This window comes from Leptonychotes weddellii, chromosome 4, assembly GCF_054177405.1.
Source record: "Leptonychotes weddellii isolate Sample4059 chromosome 4, ASM5417740v2, whole genome shotgun sequence".
In the NCBI taxonomy this organism is placed as follows: Eukaryota; Metazoa; Chordata; class Mammalia; order Carnivora; family Phocidae; genus Leptonychotes; species Leptonychotes weddellii.
In genome coordinates, this window is record NC_138372.1 from 11,101,808 (window position 1) to 11,119,263 (window position 17,456).

At 56.2% G+C, this 17,456-nt stretch overlaps 1 protein-coding gene across 3 annotated transcripts in view; it reads left to right on the forward strand.

Moving 5' to 3' along the window:
- The window catches only part of CROCC (ciliary rootlet coiled-coil, rootletin), a 46,086-nt gene that overhangs the window by 19,984 nt on the left and 8,646 nt on the right, over positions 1–17,456 (forward strand). Inside the window, exons 14-28 of one of the 3 annotated variants that reach the window (XM_081817564.1) lie at positions 1,362–1,544; positions 1,692–1,751; positions 2,371–2,515; positions 3,189–3,335; positions 3,705–3,935; positions 4,679–4,872; positions 5,148–5,275; positions 6,411–6,580; positions 8,190–8,369; positions 9,386–9,538; positions 9,902–10,045; positions 10,473–10,711; positions 10,923–11,082; positions 12,716–12,883; positions 14,041–14,413. In XM_081817564.1, coding sequence (XP_081673690.1) covers positions 1,362–1,544; positions 1,692–1,751; positions 2,371–2,515; positions 3,189–3,335; positions 3,705–3,935; positions 4,679–4,872; positions 5,148–5,275; positions 6,411–6,580; positions 8,190–8,369; positions 9,386–9,538; positions 9,902–10,045; positions 10,473–10,711; positions 10,923–11,082; positions 12,716–12,883; positions 14,041–14,413 — 2,675 coding nt within the window. The remainder of the gene's footprint in view (positions 1–1,361; positions 1,545–1,691; positions 1,752–2,370; positions 2,516–3,188; positions 3,336–3,704; positions 3,936–4,678; positions 4,873–5,147; positions 5,276–6,410; positions 6,581–8,189; positions 8,370–9,385; positions 9,539–9,901; positions 10,046–10,472; positions 10,712–10,922; positions 11,083–12,715; positions 12,884–14,040; positions 14,414–17,456) is intronic. The other 2 variants (XM_081817565.1, XM_081817563.1) reach the window with 2 other exon arrangements.

Sequence of the window (17,456 nt, forward strand, 5' to 3'; positions counted from 1 at the left end):
TCAGAGAGTTCTACTGACAGTGCTAAGAGATTATCTACTCTTAACTGCCTGGCTATTTTTGTTGTGTTGTTGTTGTTGTTTGTTGTTTCTCTTCATAAATGTAACCGCAGAATAAAAACTTCGAAAAACAAAGGGGAAATAAAAAGGCGGGACCTTGTCATAGCCTAGCCCCTGTTAACTCGCTGGTTCTGCCTCCCGTCGCACTTGCTGACAGTGAGGCAGAAGACGCTTCTCGGACACCTGCCGCGGGCCAGGCTCAGTGCCAGGTGCTCCACGGCATTATCGTAATTAGGCTGCCCGTCAAACTCACCCAGTTCGGAGCTGGGACTGTCCCGAGCTTGAGACACTTGGCCGAGCTGACACAGCAGGGTGGCGAGGGGGTAGGAATTGGAATTCAGGTCCTTCTGACAGCAAAACCAGAGCTTCTCATGCCTTGGGAGAAGGGTAGTTGTGTACACAGTGAACGCCTTATTTTGCATTGTGCTATTTTTTTAAAAAGATTTTATTTATCTATTTGAGAGAGAGAGCGAGTGTGAGCAGGGGGAGAGGCAGAGGGAGAAGCAGGTTTCCTGCTGAGGCAGGGAGCCCGATGCGGGGCTTGATCCGAGGACCCTGAGATCATGACCTGAGCCGAAGGCAGACGCTTCACTGACTGAGCTGCCCAGGCACCCCGATGCATTGTGCTGTTTTTACTTAATGTTGTGTTGTATGGTTTTTCTCACCTCCTGCCGGCCTTGGCGTCTAGTACACATTCGGGCTGCCACTTCGAGTGAAGAGGTGGGGCCGTGGAGGTGATGCCAGCGATCAGCCCCAGCTGGCTCGGAAGGAGGGGTGACAGACACACTCCCCTCCCCCCTTTGCTGTGACTGCTGGAACTGGGGGAGAAGGCAGCACTCTGAAAATCTCCAGTTGCTGCCCCCTCCCTCCCCTGCCGGCTCCCACGTGCTGCTGGCCTGTGCAGCAGGAAGTGTGGCATCTGGGCACACCCAGCTCTGTCTTCCAGAATTGAGGGGCTCGGGATGCTGTAGGGGCATCTCCTGCGTGTCCCAGGAGCTTAGCCTGGCCTCATGGACCTGGTGGGGTGGTTGGAAATAATGCCAGGGCCTCCGTCCATCCCACTAGGCCTCCGAGCGGGTGGGCTGGGGGAGAAGGAAAGCTGGGTGTCCTCCCCTAGGGAGAGTCAGCTCCAGGGAGATGTGGAGGAAGTGAGTCACCCGTGGGAGGAGGCAGGGAAGGCTCCCTGGAGGCAGGTGCCTTAGAGGTCGGAGGATGTGGCTCTGGTTAGGACAGCAGCATGGCCTTCTTCCCTGGGGAGAGCAGCCCCAGCATCCCCTTCAGCGCCCCCTCCTCTCGTCCTGCAGGGAGAAGGATGGCCTGGCCTGCAGCCTGCAGGCGGCCCAGCAGCAGGCCGAGGAGCTACGGCAGGAGCGGGAGAAGCTGCAGGCAGCCCACGAGGAGCTGAGGCGCCAGAGGGACCAGCTGGAGGAGGAACGGGAGGACAGGGTGCAGGACTGTGCGCAGACTCGCCGGGAACTGGAGCGCAGGTGAGTGGCTTCTGGTCTCCCTGCCACAGCTGCTGAAATGGACCTTGGGGCTCCCGACGGTAGCCCTGGGGGCCACGGAGGACCCACGCCTCCCACCATCGTGAAGAATCTTCACGGCACTGCTCTGAGGTAGGGTCTTCCAACCAGCCCCATTTCAGGAAACCAGGGAGGTAGAGTCACGCCCCTGGGATCAAGGACTGCTGTGAGGTAGGAGTGTGGGTGGTGACAACGATAAAATTTAAAATGACAGTAGTAATATTCATATTATTTTTTAAATGGAAAGCCACAGTAATAGTATTGATGATAATATTACCAAGTGCCAGCGCCATTTTAAGCACTGACATTCTCTTGTTCAGCCCTCATGGTAACTCTGTGATGTAGGACCTGTCACTATCCCCATTTTGTGGATGGTGAAACTGAGGCACAGAAGGGTCGTGTAATTTGACCAAGGTCACACAGCTAGTTAGAAGAGCCGGGATTTGAACCCAGGCATTCTGCCTTCAGAGTTAACCTCTTAACCACTGCACTACTTTCTCGTCTGAGGCGTAAGTTACGGTGGCGTTTAGTATGCTGTGCTAGTGGGTAGTCGTCATGTTCCTGCAGCTGTTGGGGAGGTACATCAGGCACTGTATTAAGCACTTCATGTTCAGTAGGTCACGTATCCTTATAACAACTTTGTGAGGCAGCTGTTACCCCATTTTGCAGATGTGAAAACGGAGGCCCAGAGTCACAGAGCCCAAAACGGAGGGCTTGGCTGTTCTAGTGAGTGAGGCTCTGGCCTCCAGGGCTCCTGTCTCAGGCCAGGCCCACACCCTCTGTCCCGCAGCCACAGACAGCTAGAGCGGCTGGAGGTGAAGCGCTCAGGGCTGGCGAAGGAGCTGGTGGAGGTGAGGGAGGCCCTGAGCTGTGCCACGCTGCAGCAGGACATGCTACAGGCCGAGAAGGCCGAGGTGGCTGACGCGCTGACCAAGGTGGGACCCCGGGCGCTGCACAGCCACAGACCTACCTCTCCCCTAGGCCCTAGGCCTTCTCACTCTGGCCACAGACTGACCCCTGCGTCAGGTTGGTCTCTGACCCTCCGTCCCTTCTGCCTGGACCACAGGCTGACCTCTGACCCCAGCCATAAGTGAACTGACCTCTATTAGAGGTCCTGTCCTTGGCTTTCCGGATGCTCCTGGGGCAGTGGCTGTCGTTCAGGTCATCCTGTCCCCTCTCTGGTCCTGGGGATTGTGAGAGCTGGGGGCGCTATCCTTGACGGGTGCCTGCCCCACCCCTGTAGTCTGGGCCCCGAGCAGTGCCCCTCTCCCCAGACCCCACTCCGCGGGACCCTCTGACCCTGCCCCTGCCCTGCACGAGCTGGGCTTCACCTGCTCCCGCACAGCTCTGCCGTGTGCGGCTTCTTTTGAGTAGCTTCGAAGGCAGCAGGCCTTCCGCACTGGTTTTCTGTCTCACATTGTGTCTTCTCTCGCCCCCCACCCCACCGTCTCGGAGGGGCCCGTCTCTCTGCCTCTCCTTTCTCCCCATGCTCCTGCCTCCATCTCTCCACCTTCTCCGTGTCTCTGCGCGTCTGTTCCTGCCTCTCTCCGGCTCCCCTCTTTCTCTGTCTCTCCCTTCTGCCCCTACCTGGCCGCCCTGGCCCCGCAGGCGGAGGCCGGCCGCGTGGAGCTTGAGCTCTCGGTGACGAAGCTGAGAGCAGAGGAGGCCTCTCTGCGGGACTCCTTGTCCAAGCTGAGCGCCCTCAACGAGAGCCTAGCGCAGGACAAGCTGGGTCTGAACCGCCTTGTCGCCCAGGTATGCCGGGTGCCGGCGGGCCCCCCTGCCTCGCCCCCCTTATTCCCCACCCCTTGCGTCAGGGCTTACCTCCCTGTACCCCTGCACCTGTCCTGCCTGCTGCCCCTCTTTCTGTCTCTGTTGTTCCGTTCTGACTCCATCTGTGTCCGAGAGAAAGAAGCTCCACGGGCCCTCCTCTCTACCGCCCCCTTCTCAGTGTCCACACGCCCGAGGGACCACCCTTACCCCCAGGGGGCCTCCCCTGGGCTGGCTGTGATGGGTGGCTGGGTGGAGAGGAGGGGGCGCATCCTTGGTCAGGGGTGAGGCCCCCTTCTGCAGGTGGAGGGGCTGGGCCAACCCGCTCCTTCTGCTTCCACCTGGCCGCCACAGCTGGAAGAGGAGAAGGCAGCGCTGCTGGGTCGGCAGCGGCAGGTGGAACAGGAGGCCTCCTTGGCGCGGGAGGAGCAGGAGCGGCTGGAGCAGCTGCGGCTGGAGCAGGAGGTGGAGCAGCAGGGCCTGGAGGGCTCCCTGCGGGTGGCAGAGCAGGCCCGGGAGGCCCTGGAGCACCAGCTTCCCACACTGCGCCAGGAGCGCTGCCGGCTGCAGGAGCAGCTGACCCAGGTGGGTGTCTGGGCCCGGGGGTGGGGGTGGGGAGCAGGTGGGAGGGGCTTTCAGGCCCCTAGCCCCCTGCATCCGGTCCTGGCCTAACTCCCAGGCCTAGGAGCCTGATTCCGAGTTTAAATCCAGCCCTCCCTTTGCTAGCTGGGAGCCTTGGGCAAGCTACCCAACCTCCCGATGCCTCAGTTGCCCCCTCTGTAACACGGGGCTAAGAGTTCTTATCACAAAGGATTGTTCTGAAGAGTACACCGTGTAAAGCACTTGGTAGGTGGAGGACTCACCACACAGTAAAAATTCAGGATATGATCCCAGATAGAGAATTTTTGAATTGGAATCTTAGCCTTTTTAGAACACAGCTGGAAGGCACCTTAGGCCTTTAGGGATCCAGGGACCTTTATACAGTGTCTGTGCTGGAGGGCCCAGGCTCCTGGGAAGGGACTCTAGGGGATGGGCCGTGGGGCTCAGGGAGCAGGGCTCCAGGTCTCCACTCCGAGTCTGTTTTGTATATTCAGCTCCTCCAGAAAGTTACTCCGCAGACTGCGTGAGGACGCTTACCTATTTTTGTACGCGTGTATGTTGCAGGCCCAGAGAGGCTGTGATTTGCCCCAAGCACGCATAGCACATCCAGGCAGAACCTGAGCTTGACCCCAGGTCTCCCGCCGGCCTGGCTCGGGGCTGGGGTGCTGCTTGGTGAGCAGCTGGGAGATTCGGGGAGTGGTGCTCACAGTGCCCGGGCCGGGGGCCAGCTGTCCCGGCAGCTGAGCGGGAGGGAACAGGAGCTGGAGCGGGCACGGAGGGAGACGCAGCGGCAGGCCGAGGCGCTGGAGCGGGCAGCCCGGGAGAAGGAGGCGCTGGCCAAGGAGCGGGCCGGCCTGACGGTGCAGCTGGCGGCCGCGGAGCGAGAAGGCCGGACCCTGTCGGAGGAGGCCTCTCGCTTACGGTAAGGCCCTTGGGCTCTGCCCAGCCCACCCTGGGGGGTCTGCCCGGGGCCACACTGTGACCAGCCACACCTGGCATTGGTCCACGGGGACAGTTACTTAGGAGCCAGGCTGGCCAGCATGTCCTAGCTAGGGCCCCGGCTTCCCCAGGGAGCGTGCGCCTGGCTGAGCAGGTAGGCTGGCACTTGGCCCACGGCTGGCCGCGCCCTGAGAGTCACAGTTTCCTGGGACCCCGGGAGGCTGAGTCCCAAGGCCTCAGGGGTCGTGTGTGCTGCAGCCTGGAGAAGGAAGCCCTGGAGAGCAGCCTGTTCGAGGTGCAGCGGCAGCTGGTGCAGCTCGAGGCCCGCCGAGAGCAACTGGAAGCCGACGGGCAGGCCCTGCTGCTGGCCAAGGAAGCCCTGACTGGTATGGGGGGGGGCCTGGGCTGGGCGGGGGGGAATGCCAGGCTCTAGCTCAGGACATAACCTGTCGGGTCCTGGGGTCTCCAGAAGTTGGGAGCATTGGCTTTGGAGTCTGGCTGGTCTGAGTTCTGATCCTGTGCTGCCACTGAGCTCCGAGCTTTCTCGGGGAAGCCCCTTCCCTCTCTGGGCCACCAGTTCTTCCTCTGACAGAGGTTATAACGCTCACTGTCTAAGGCTGTTGCCAGGATGAGGCGAGAAAAGCACGTGAAGACCTTGGCACAGGGCCTGGCGGCCAGCGGTGGCTGTTTCTCGTCACCAGGGCACTTAGGTCTGAGTTCTCTGCAGAGCCATGGACTCTCAGCTCCACACTCCCAGCCCCGCTGCCCTCCACGTTCCCCGCCTAGTGTCTGAACTCAGGGGTTCCTCTTGCTCAATAAGCGTGGACTAGGCATCTACTTGGGCCATGAAAATTAACTTTCCTGTCCACATCTACCTGAGCCAGACAGAACCAGGAAGGGAAATGCTGAAAGAGTCTCTGGCGGGCTTCCGACCCAGGAGATAGTTTTTAGATTGTCCACAGTGGGCTGCAGCTTCCCCATGGTGACATCCATTAGTGCTGACAGCCCACCGAGCATGTTTATAGCAATCAGTCAGTAGAAGAGATGCTTTATGGAAAGCGGTGCAGCTTTGGGGAATTACCTGTCTCCTCTGGGCCTCCATTTCCTCCTCTGTAGATTGGGCACGAGGTAAGCTATCTGTGTGTTATCCTGAAGCTCCAGTGAGAGCAGATCTCTCATGTGCTCAGCCAAGAGTTTGACCCCTTGTAAGCACTCAATCCATAATGGGGGTGGTTATATTTTGCTAACCTCCCCATTGAGGGGGTCTTCCTCATGTTATTTCATTCCTTTGATGCCATTCCAGCTAGATAGGGAGGGGGACAGGGCCAATGGAATCATGTGGTAGATGGGGAAAAAGGCATAGGGAGGGCAAGAAGCTTCTCCAAGGGAACTCAGCCTAGATCCCAGGTGGGCCCTCTCCCCTCTGGGATTTTGCCCACATGGCTCATGTGGTTTGAGTCTGCTGGCCCATGGGGAGGTTCTGACCCAAGCCTGTCCCCTCCTCCTGTCCCTCCTATGCAGGGGAGCTGGCGGGCCTACGGCAACAGATGACAACTGCAGAGGAGAAGGCAGCTCTGGACAAGGAGCTGATGGCCCAGAAGCTGGTGCAGGCTGAGCGGGAGGCCCAGGCCTCTCTGCGGGAGCAGCGGGCGGCCCACGAGGAGGATTTGCAACAACTCCAGCGAGAGAAGGTTCGGGCAGCTGGTTGGGGCAGGCAGGGCTCTGAACCAGTGTCTCCTCTGTGACCTCAGAGCACTGAACCTTCTCACTCCGCGTCAGTCTCCAAATCTGTGAAATGGAACTTCATCTCTGTTCCCCTAAGGGCAGCTGAGAGAATCCACTGGGTATGCTTTATCAGACGTGCAGTTTCCCAGGCCCCAAATCTGGTTCAGCCCTGGTGATCCTGATGCAGGGGATCCACAGCCACATTTGGGAAATGCTGACCTAACGTATAGTAGGAAAGCATTTTCATTTGCTAAGAAGTGCTGTCTGAATATGAAAGACCACTCTGGAAAGGCATAGAGCCAGGTTACTAGAAGACAGAACAGAGCTATCTAAGAACACTGGTTCTAGAATTTCAGTGCCTGGCTTTGGACCTGATCTTGGCCACGTCCTGGTTAGGTTACCTACAGGGCCTTCATTTCCCCGTCTGTTACAATGGGGACGATGATACTATAGAGTATTGTGAGGACGAGGTGAGATAATCTGTATAAAGGGTTTGGCATAATGACTGGCACTTCATAAGTGCTCCACTATTATTATGGCACTGAGATACAGTCCAGAGCAGGCCTCAGGGCAGGGCACCCGAGTCACCCATGTTGGGCAGGGCTGCCTCCGACAGAGGTTCAGGCTGTCCTTTATGGCCAGTGGAGGGCCACGTCCCCCATGTAGTCTTCTTGGATTTGGGTAGATAGTATCTCACTTCTCCAGCAGGTGGCAGCAAAGCCTTCGAAGAAGGAGCCCTCGTGCCTACTTTTCACAAAGTTGCTAAGGCCTAGTGTAGGGCCAGGTACCTGCCTGGGACCCCGAGGAGGCCTTTCTTTCACTGTGGGTTCTACCTACCCACCTACCCCCGCCCCCAGGGAGCCAAACTCCCGGACATCTCTAACCCCTCCTGCACCTTCTGACTTGGCCTCTTCATGTCACCAAATCTGTACTCTTCTGTCCAGCTATTTTGCCGTCCCCAGGCCCCCTTCATCCCTTGCAGCCCACCCAGCTCCTCTCTACCCAAGCCCCTATCCCCATCCCTCTTCCATAGCTTTGAACAACTCCTTAGTCCCAAATTGGGCTTACTCCTTGTAACCCTGACTTGAGGCTCTCTGATGCCCTGACTGTTCTCAGAATCGGCCGAGCCGTCCCTACAGCCCACAGGGCTTGGTCTGGCCTGGTTGTTGCCTGTGACTTTGGTTCTCTTGCTCACCCTGTCCCCTGGTAGTCGAAGCTCCGGGGCCCTTAAATACAGTGCGTCAGGTTCTCTCTATCCTCCAGGCCATCTCTGGGGCTGGACTCTGGGCCTGGGGTTCTGTTTCTTTTCTCTCTTGACCTGGCTGACTGCTGCCTGTCTCTCCGTCGGGAAATGTTCTCTGACCCCCGGGCCAGGCGGCTGCCACTCCCTGGGGCTTGCACAGCCCTGGCGTGTCCCTGTCACAGCCCCAATCACTCACCCCACTTTGTAGTTACCCGGTCAGCTGCCCTGCCCCTCGGGGTCTGGGCTACAGGCGTCTCTTGCTGTCCGGAGGCAGGTGAGGGGCCGCCGGGGCCCAACCTCGTGGGTCACTCGTGCCCGGGCCTGGCCCTCAGGAGGCAGCCTGGCGGGAGCTGGAGGCCTCGCGGGCCCAGCTGCAGAGTCAGCTGCAGCGGGAGCGGGAAGAGCTGCTGGCGCGGCTGGAGGCCGAGAAGGAAGAGCTGAGTGAAGAGATCGCTGCGCTGCAGCAGGAGCGGGATGAGGGCCTCCTCCTGGCCGAGAGCGAGAAGCAGCAGGTTCGTGAGCCCTGGTGTGGCCTCTGCTGCTGCCTGAGGGGCCCCTGTTCTGGGGCTGGTCCCTGCTCAGCCACCCAGCAGCTAGGAGTCCCTCTCTGGGTCTCAGTGTCCTCACCTGCAGGATGAGGGGGGCCCAAGGGGCGTGTGTGAAGCATTGCTGAGACCCATGTTCAGCGAGCCATGCCTGGTGTGTGGTGGGAACTGACCGAGTGGCATCGCATTCGTGACACCGTGAGCATCGGGTCCAGGAAAGCGGACCCACAGTCCGCCATCCCTCCTGCCACTGCGAGCTGGCCAGGGTGCCCCCAGGACTGCCTTCTGAGCAGTCCCCGTGATGCCCACATGTATCAGCGGACTCTCCTTAAGAGAGCTAACTCCTGACTTTCCCATAATGTCATGGAGTCAGGCTGGACTGCGTCCATCTCCTCATTAGCCGTGGCCGCCTGAGCAACTCACTTCACCTCTTGAGTCCGTTTCCTCATCTGTAAAGGGGAGTAATGAAGGACAAGGGTTGTTATGGCAAGTTAGTGAGATTTCTTTTTCTTTTTTTTTTTTTTTAAGATTTTATTTATTTATTTGACAGAGAGAGAGTTAGCGAGAGCAGGAACACAAGCAGGGGGAGTGGGAGAGGGAGAAGCAGGCCCCCTGCAGAGCAGGGAGCCCGATGCGGGGCTCGATCCCAGGACTCCGGGATCATGACCTGAACCGAAGGCAGACGCTTAACAGTTGAGCCACCCAGGCACCCCAAGTTAGTGAGATTTCTAAGTTGTGCCCATGTCCAGACTTATTGTTACGGCTCTTGTGCCCTTTTCTGGGGCTACAGAGGGGGTGAGTCATTTCTGGGGCCATAGAAGGGGTGAGTCTGCACTGCTGCCCCGGGTCCATCTGCGGTGACCCAGACAAGGTACCGAGCCCCCCAGTGGGCACATTTCCCAGGGCAGGGTGGGGGCAAGGCCCAAGCATGCCCCCATGACCAACCAAGCCCCCACACCCCTTTTCTCCCTGCCTCTGCCCAGGCCCTGTCCCTGAAGGAGTCAGAGAAGACAGCACTGTCAGAGAAGTTGATGGGCACACAGCACAGCCTGGCTGCCATCTCCCTAGAGATGGAACGGCAGAAGAGAGACGCTCAGAGCCGGCAGGAGCAGGACCGGGTAGGGCAGGCCATGCAGGTGGGCCCCCATCTGAGCTGGGAGGCACAGCCCTGTCTGGAGGGGCCCCCTGTCTAAGGGGTGGGGGGCATGGCTCTGCCCTGGGGAAGCCTCCGGGCTGTGGGGCAGCTTCAGCCGTTCCTGGGGAGCCCCCGTCAGAGGGAGGTGGCAGAGCTCTGCCCGGTGAATCCTAGCCTGAGAGCGAGAGCAGCTACGGGGACAGCATTCACTGGGCAGCAGGGGACCAGCAGATGGGCCCGGCCGGGCAGCAGGAAGGGAAGGGCCATGTTTGGAGCTGAAGTCTGGACAGCTGAGCTGGCCCCACTGGGAACGGCCGGGGGAGGGGTACGGTGGCACCAAGTCTGAGGAGCCTGCCTGTCCCAGAGCACTGTGAATGCCCTGACGTCTGAGCTGCGGGACCTACGGGCCCAGCTTGAGGAGGCTGCTGCTGCCCACGCCCAGGAGGCCAAGAGGCTGCAAGAACAGGCCCAAAACCTGGACAGGCAACGGGAATCCTCCGCGCGCGAGGTGAGCTGTCCCCCCCACCCTTTCCAGGCAGCCCACTAAATGCTGCTAGGGCCCGGCCTGCTAGGGTACAGAAGAGTGTAAGATTTGTCCCGGCATGTGAGAACAAATGAACAGCCAATGCAGAAAGGAGGCCATAGCATTTACAGAGGCCTTGTGGTGTACATGCGGGACTCAGGGCACTGGTGGGGTCCCTGCCCTCTTGGGGTCCCTCCATAGAAAAATCCCGGTGGGTGATTATTTCAGGCCCAGACACCACTAACTGCAGTGTGCTTTGCCCCAAATCAGAACTCATACGTGTGGTCGGAGTTGCTGCAGAGCGAGGGGGCAGGTGCCTATGGCCAGGGACGTGGGTGTGGGCTGGTTTCTGCCAAGTCCCAGCTGGAGTGGGGCCTGTACCCTGTCCCATGACAACCTGCCACCCTCCCAGGCAGAAGAGCTTCGGACGCAGCTGCGCCTGCTGGAGGATGCTCGGGATGGGCTGCGGCGGGAGCTGCTGGAGGTTCAGCGCAAGGTGCGCGAGGGTCAGGATGGCCACGAGGCCCAGCGCCAGGAGGCCAGCGAGCTTCGGCGCAGCCTGAACGAGGGTGTCCAGGAGCGCGAGGCCCTGCGGCGGTCCAACGAGGAGTTGCGGGCAGCCGTGAAGAAGGCCGAGAGCGAACGGATCAGGTGGGGCAACATGAGGGGACCAGCCCCGAGTCCTTCACCGCATAGCTCATAGTAGGGGCCACGTGGGCAAGTAGCACTCAGGGCACCTCTAGGCCACGAGCTGGCCAGACCCACTCGAAGGATTAGGGCAACAGCCTCTGTGTAGATCCACACACTGTACTCTTCCTGGGACCTGTGGCCGCCTCTGACCTCTGCCTCCTCCCCACTTCAGCCTGAAGCTTGCCAATGAGGACAAGGAGCAGAAATTGGCACTCCTCGCGGAGGCGCGGGTGGCCGTGGGCAAGGAGGCCGAGGAGCTGCGGGCTGGGCTGCAGGAGGTGGAACGTTCTCGGCTGGAGGCCCGCAGGGAACTGCAGGAGCTCCGGCGGCAGGTACCCTCCCTGGGCACTGGCTGCTGGACCAGGAGCACCCCCTTTTGTGGAGCCTGGGCCCCCGCATCTGTAAAACCAGGGCCTTGACCTCTAACAAAGCTTTCCAACTTAAGAACCCCTGAAACTGTGTGCAAAAGTGTGTGTGCGTTGGGGGGGTGTGTGTGTACATTTGTGTACGTAGTCATTCACATTTCTCCCAGGAGAGGGTCTGGAGCTTTGTCCAAATCTCAGAGGAGTCTTTGAACAAGAAGACCCAGTGAGGTGGATCAGGAGCGGCTGAACATTTTTTGCAGAGCCCCACAGTAGATATTTCTGGCATTCTGCCATTGCAGTCCACACAGTTGGCGTAACCACAGAGTGAGAAAGCAGCCCCACGGTACAGAAATGCGTGGGCATGTGTTCCATTCCGACTTTGTGTATGGACACCGAAATTCGAGTTTTATATCATTTTTCTTTTTTTTTTTTTAAAGATTTTATTTATTTATCTGACAGATAGAGAGACAGCGAGAGAGGAAACACAAGCAGGAGGAGTGGGAGAGGGAGAAGCAGGCTTCCCGCTGAGCAGGGAGCCCGATGCGGGGCTCGATCCCATGACCCTGGGATCATGACCTGAGCCGAAGGCAGACGCTTAACGACTGAGCCACCCAGGCACCCCTTATATCATTTTTCACGTGTAGGAAATGTTGTTGTTCTTTGATTTTCTTCCAGCCATTTAAAAACGGGCCATTTCCAACAATTTAAAAATACAAAAGCCATCCTTGGCTCAGGCCTTCCCAGAAGACTTGCAGAACTAGATGATGGCCCCACTGGGCTCCTTGGCTCTGCCTCACCCGGGGCTGTCAGAGCCTGACTACGAGATTCTCTTCATCTCCCGCCAGTGCCCCCCTCTGCCCCTTCAGGCCCCTTCCTGTTGGGTGGAAGTTCCGGGAAAGCACGGGAGTCCCTGAAAGGAAGTCATATTTGTGCGCCAGGCTCTTGCTGGGGGCTTTGGGTGCTGCGGCATGATCTGTGTTCTCCTCTGGGGAAATAGGGGCTTAGAACATACTTTTGCATTCTGCTTGTCTGAGATTGACTCCCAGTCTGCTGCTTGTGGGCTGTGTGACTTTGGACAAGTCACTTCTCTTCTCTGAGCTTCAGTTTTCTCGTCTGTTAAATAAGGATAATGTTAGCATCTGCCCCGTATAGAGTTATGCGAAGGTGAAATGAGCTCATACAATTGAAGTGCTTAGAACAGGGGTGGATGTGTGGTAAATACTCCATAAAAGTCAGGCATCCCTGGAGAGAAAGGTGGCCAGGAAGTTGTGCTTCCTGCCCTCCAGAGTTCCTCTTCTGATGGGGGTCCACCACTCCCCACGGTGAGTGGTTACGATGAGGCAGTCAGTGGAGGTCCTTGGTGCCCAGGTGCCTGGCGTGGCTGGAGCTCAGTGAAGTTATCTGGGGTAGGTTCCCAGTGGATTTGAGGTGGTGTTCAATGTTTGTATCCCTAGAGCAGTGGGTCCTGAGTGCCCCCTGGGCCTGGGCTGGGCAAGGTATAGGGGCGGAATTGAAAAGGCCCTCAGCACCTTGGGCTAGAAGGGGCTGTGGATGCTGAGAATGGGTCCGAGGTCCTCCCTGTGTCCGCTCTCTCTCACAGATGAAGATGCTGGACAGTGAGAACGGCAGGCTGGGCCGGGAGCTGGTGGAGGTTCAGGGCCGTCTGACACTGGGCGAGCGGGCGGAAAAGGAGGGCCGGCGGGAGGCCCTGGGCCTCCGACAGAAGCTGCTGAAGGGCGAGGCCAGCTTGGAGGCCATGCGGCAGGAGGTAACTTGGGTGGGCGGGCTGTGTGGATGGGGAGGGTCTTAGGAGACAGTTGGGGTGCCCTGTGCTTCCTCCCACCAGCAAGAAGTAGGTGGGGACTCCAGTGCTAGAGTCATTCTGAGAGATGACTCCCTAGGACTCGTCCCTGTTCCCCCACTCTTTGAGATTCTTCCCCAGGTATAATAGTAATAACAACTGCAAGAACCATTTAGCAGGGGTGGGGGCGGTGAGAGGAAGCTCTGTAGACATAACCGGGTTTGAATCTCCCAGCAGCCTCAGGAGGTAGGTGTATTTAGCCCCATTTTACATAGATACCCAGATACTTAGGCCCAGAGAGGTCAAGGGATCTACTCGAGATCACACAGCCACCCAGGTCTGTCTGACTCCAAAGCATGCACTCTTTCCATTCTGCTTTTCTGGCTGTTTTACTGTAGCGAATCTACTGTGTGACCTTGACTAAGTCACTTGACCTCTCCGTGCTTCAGAGCATTCATGGGATGGGGGGGCCTGGCATAGGTCCTGGCTTCCAGGTGCTCCGTAAATGGTGGTTTCTAGTGAAACTGATGACCATGAGGGTTGAATTATTCCCTAAACCAGAGGGCTGTGTGTGTGACCATGCATGCCATCAGAAAATAATTTACTACATGTCCTGTTGTGTGATTTATTGATAAATTATGTGCACTGAGAGGCAGTGCAACCTGATTGTTAAAAAAACACCCTCTGGAGTCCGTGTGCCTGTCTTTGAATCCTGGCTCTCAACTTAGTAGCCGTGTGGCCTTGGTTAAGTTATGCAACTGTTGTGTGCCTCAGTTTTTTCATTTGTAAAACAGAAATGATTCATAGTGGTAATGAGGGTTGAGATGTTTGGAAAGTACTTAGTGCCTGCCACTGGTAAGTCCTAACTATGTGGGCTGTTTATTCCTAAGAAACTGTGTATATTACAAGGCACGTACACAGAAGGAAGAGAAAAAACAAATTCTAGTAGTTAACTCCCACACTCCCTGGGATGTTCCTGCACGTCCTGCCTGGGTGGGGACCACTAAAAATCAGGTGTTGTGCAAGCCGCTTTTGGGGGGGGGCTCCAGGTTGGGCCTGCGAGGCGGGGCGCCTGGTTGGGGGCGGCCTTGCTGACCCCCACCTCCGGGCGTCGTCTGCCCCAGCTCCAGGGGGCCCAGAGGAAGCTGCAGGAGCAAGAGGGCGAGTTCCGGGCCCGCGAGCGAGGCCTGCTGGGCTCCCTGGAGGAGGCGCGCGGCGCCGAGAAGCAGCAGCTGGACCACGGCCGCAGCCTGGAGCTGAAGCTGGAGGCGGCGCGGGCCGAGGCCGCGGACCTGGGGCTGCGGCTGAGCGCGGCCGAGGGCCGGGCGCAAGGCCTGGAGGCCGAGCTGGCCCGTGTAGAGGCGCAGCGGCGCGCGGCCGAGGCGCAGCTAGGCGGCCTGCGCTCAGCCCTGCGTCGGGGCCTGGGCCTTGGGAGGTCTCCAAGCCCGGCCCCGCTGCCCTCGCCCGGCTCTCCCGCCCGGAGCGCGCCAGCCGGAGGTGAGCAGAGTGCGGCGGGAAAGTGGGGGGGCGGGGCGGGGCGTGCCTTGCCGAGTCCCCGCCCACGGCCACGCCCCCATCTAGGTCAGCTTCGCCTGAGAGCTCGCTGCTGGCCGGACCGCACCTCTCCTTGACGACGAGCCTCAATCTCGCCCCCATATCGCTTTCCTTCCCTTTGGTGAGCCCGCCGAGGCTCCTCCTTTTCGCTGATCCGTGCTCCCTTGGTTGCTTCATTTTCAAGGGGGTGATGGTGCTGCTTCTTAAGGCCCCTGACTCCTCTGAGTCTTTGAGGCTCCATCTAATAGAATTGATGCTTACCCTCTCCCCATCAGCACCCCATCCTCCTCAGTCTCCCCCCCCTAGCTTGACGCCCCTCCATACTAGGCTCGTGACCCTCAACATCACAGCCAGACAGATAACACACCCAGCCTAAGAGCCCTTCCAGCAACTCCTTCAGAAATCCTTCTAGTCCCATTTGCTCCCAAGGCCCTGTGGATGACCCTGGGAAAGTCAGCCCCATGCTTCAGGGGGTGTGAGCGCGCATTCCAGAGCATCCGCCTTGTCTCAGCCCGACAGAATCTTGATTCCTGGGGCCTAGCACCGTAGCAGTTCACTAGGGGATACTGAGTCCTTGCCTTTTCAAATCTACGGATTTAGCCCCAGGATCACATTCATTCAGTTATTCAATATTTTTTAAGCACCTACTATGTGCTGAATACAATTGGATGGAGCAGTAGACAAACCTGACTAGCGTTTCTGCTCTTACGGACTTTATAGTCTAGGGATGGGAGCTGCAGACTGTAAATGCGGTATATAAATGAAATAGACAATGTATTGGGTGGTAGTAAGTGCTGGAAGATCGGTAAGGAAAAAGGCATCAAGGGATGTTGCTAGTGAGAATGTAAAAACAGCATCCCTGCTGTAGAAGATAACTTGGCAGTTCCTCAGAAAATTTAGAATTACCATGTGCCCCAATAATTCAGCCTCTAGGTGTATAACCAAAAGGACTGAAAAAGGGGCCTGGAACAGATAGGTGTACGTCAGCAACCATAGCAGCATTATTCACAGTAGCCAAAGAGTGGAATCAACCAGTGTCTCTGTCAACAGATGAATAGGTAAACAAAATGTGGTGTATCCGTACAAAGGAACGTTATTCAGCTTCAAAAAGCAATGGCATTCTGGGGCGCCTGGGTGGTTCAGTCGGTTAAGCGTCGGACTCTTGACTTTGGCTCAGGTCATGATCTCACGGGCATGAGATCGAGCCCTGCATCAGGCCCCGTGCTGAGCACAGAGTCTGCTTGGGATTCTCTCTGTCCCTCTCTCCCCTCTCTCTCTGCCACACTCCCCCCAGCTCGTACTCTTTCACTTTCTCTCTCAAAAAAAAAAAAAAGACAATGACATTCTGACACATGTTACAACATGGATGAGTCTTGACAATATTATGCTAAGTGAAAGAAGCCAGTCACAAAAGGACAAATATAGTATGATTCAACTTATATGAAATGCCTAGAAAAGCCAAATTTTATAGAGACAAAGTAGATTAGGGATTCCTGGGGGCTGGGGGGAGGGGAGAATTGGGAGTTATTGTTAGTGGGTACTGAGTTTCTGTTTGAGGTTGTACATGTTAGTTTGCTTGGGGCTGCCAAAACAAAGTACTGTAAACTGAGGTCTTAAGCAACAAATTTTTTTTTTAAAGATTTTATTTATTTATTTGACAGAGACACAGCGAGAGAGGGAACACAAGCAGGGGGAGTGGGAGAGGGAGAAGCAGGCTTCCTGCTGAGCAGGGAGCCCCATGCTGGCCTCAATCCCAGGACCCTGGGGATCATGACCTGAGCCGACGGCAGACGCTTAACGACTCAGCCACCCAGGCACCCCAAGCAACAGAAATTTGTGTCTCACAGTTCTGGAGGCCAGAAGTCTGAGATCAAGCTTTTGGCAGGGCTGTGCTCCCTCTGAAGTCGCTAGGGAAGGATCTATTCCTAGGCTTGTAGTTCCTAGGCTTGTGGCAGAACTCTAGCCTTCACATGGCCTTCTTGTGTGTGTGTCCAAATTTCCCCTTTATATTATGACACCAATCATACTGGATTAGGGGCATACCCTACTCCACTATGACCTCGTCTTAACTAATTACATCGGCAACAACCCTACTCCCAGATAAATGCACATTCTGAGGTACCAGGGGTTAGAACTTCAACCTGTTAGTTTTGGGGGGACATAGTTCAACCCAAAATAGGGGTGATCGAAAAGATTTGGAAACAGATAGTGTGAATATAAGTAATACCACTAAACTATACACTTAAAGATGGTTAGAAAGGCCATGAAAATAGATGCAGAAAAAGCATTTGATAAAATACAACATCCAGTTACGATCCAAACTCCGGGAAAACTAAAAAAAGTTTTCCTTAACTGATAAACTAGGTCTTCAAAACCCTATAGCAAATGTGACATTTAACCCTTCTATTTAATATAGTACTGGAAGTCTCAGAGGTCCTAGCCAGTACACTATGGTAAGAAACATAGAATTAACATCTTAAGGTTCAGGAAGGGAGAAACAAAATTGCCACTATTTACAGATCACATGATTTTTCTATGTAGAAAATATAGGAGAAGCTACAATAAATTTTTAGAACAAATAAGAAACTTTATTTTTCAAATTTTTTTTCAAATAAGAAACTTAGTAAGGTTGCTGGAAACAAGATCAATCTACAAAAATTATATTTTATTATATCAGTGGAAGCAGAAAATGTTTGTTGGTAGATTGCCAACAACATAAATGATAGAATGTCTTGTATACTAGCACTAAGAATTCTCTTCCCCAAAGAAAACACCAGATCTAGATGACTTTACAGAGAAGTTCTACTATGCAAGGAAAAAAAATAATTCTAATAATCTAATAAAATATGTACAAGACCTTTATGGAGACAACTATAAATTTTATTGAGAGATATTAAAGGAAACCTAAATAGGAGAAACATACTATGTTTGTGTATCAGAAAGTCCACTATTATAAAGTTGTCAGTTCTTCCAAATTCATCTATAG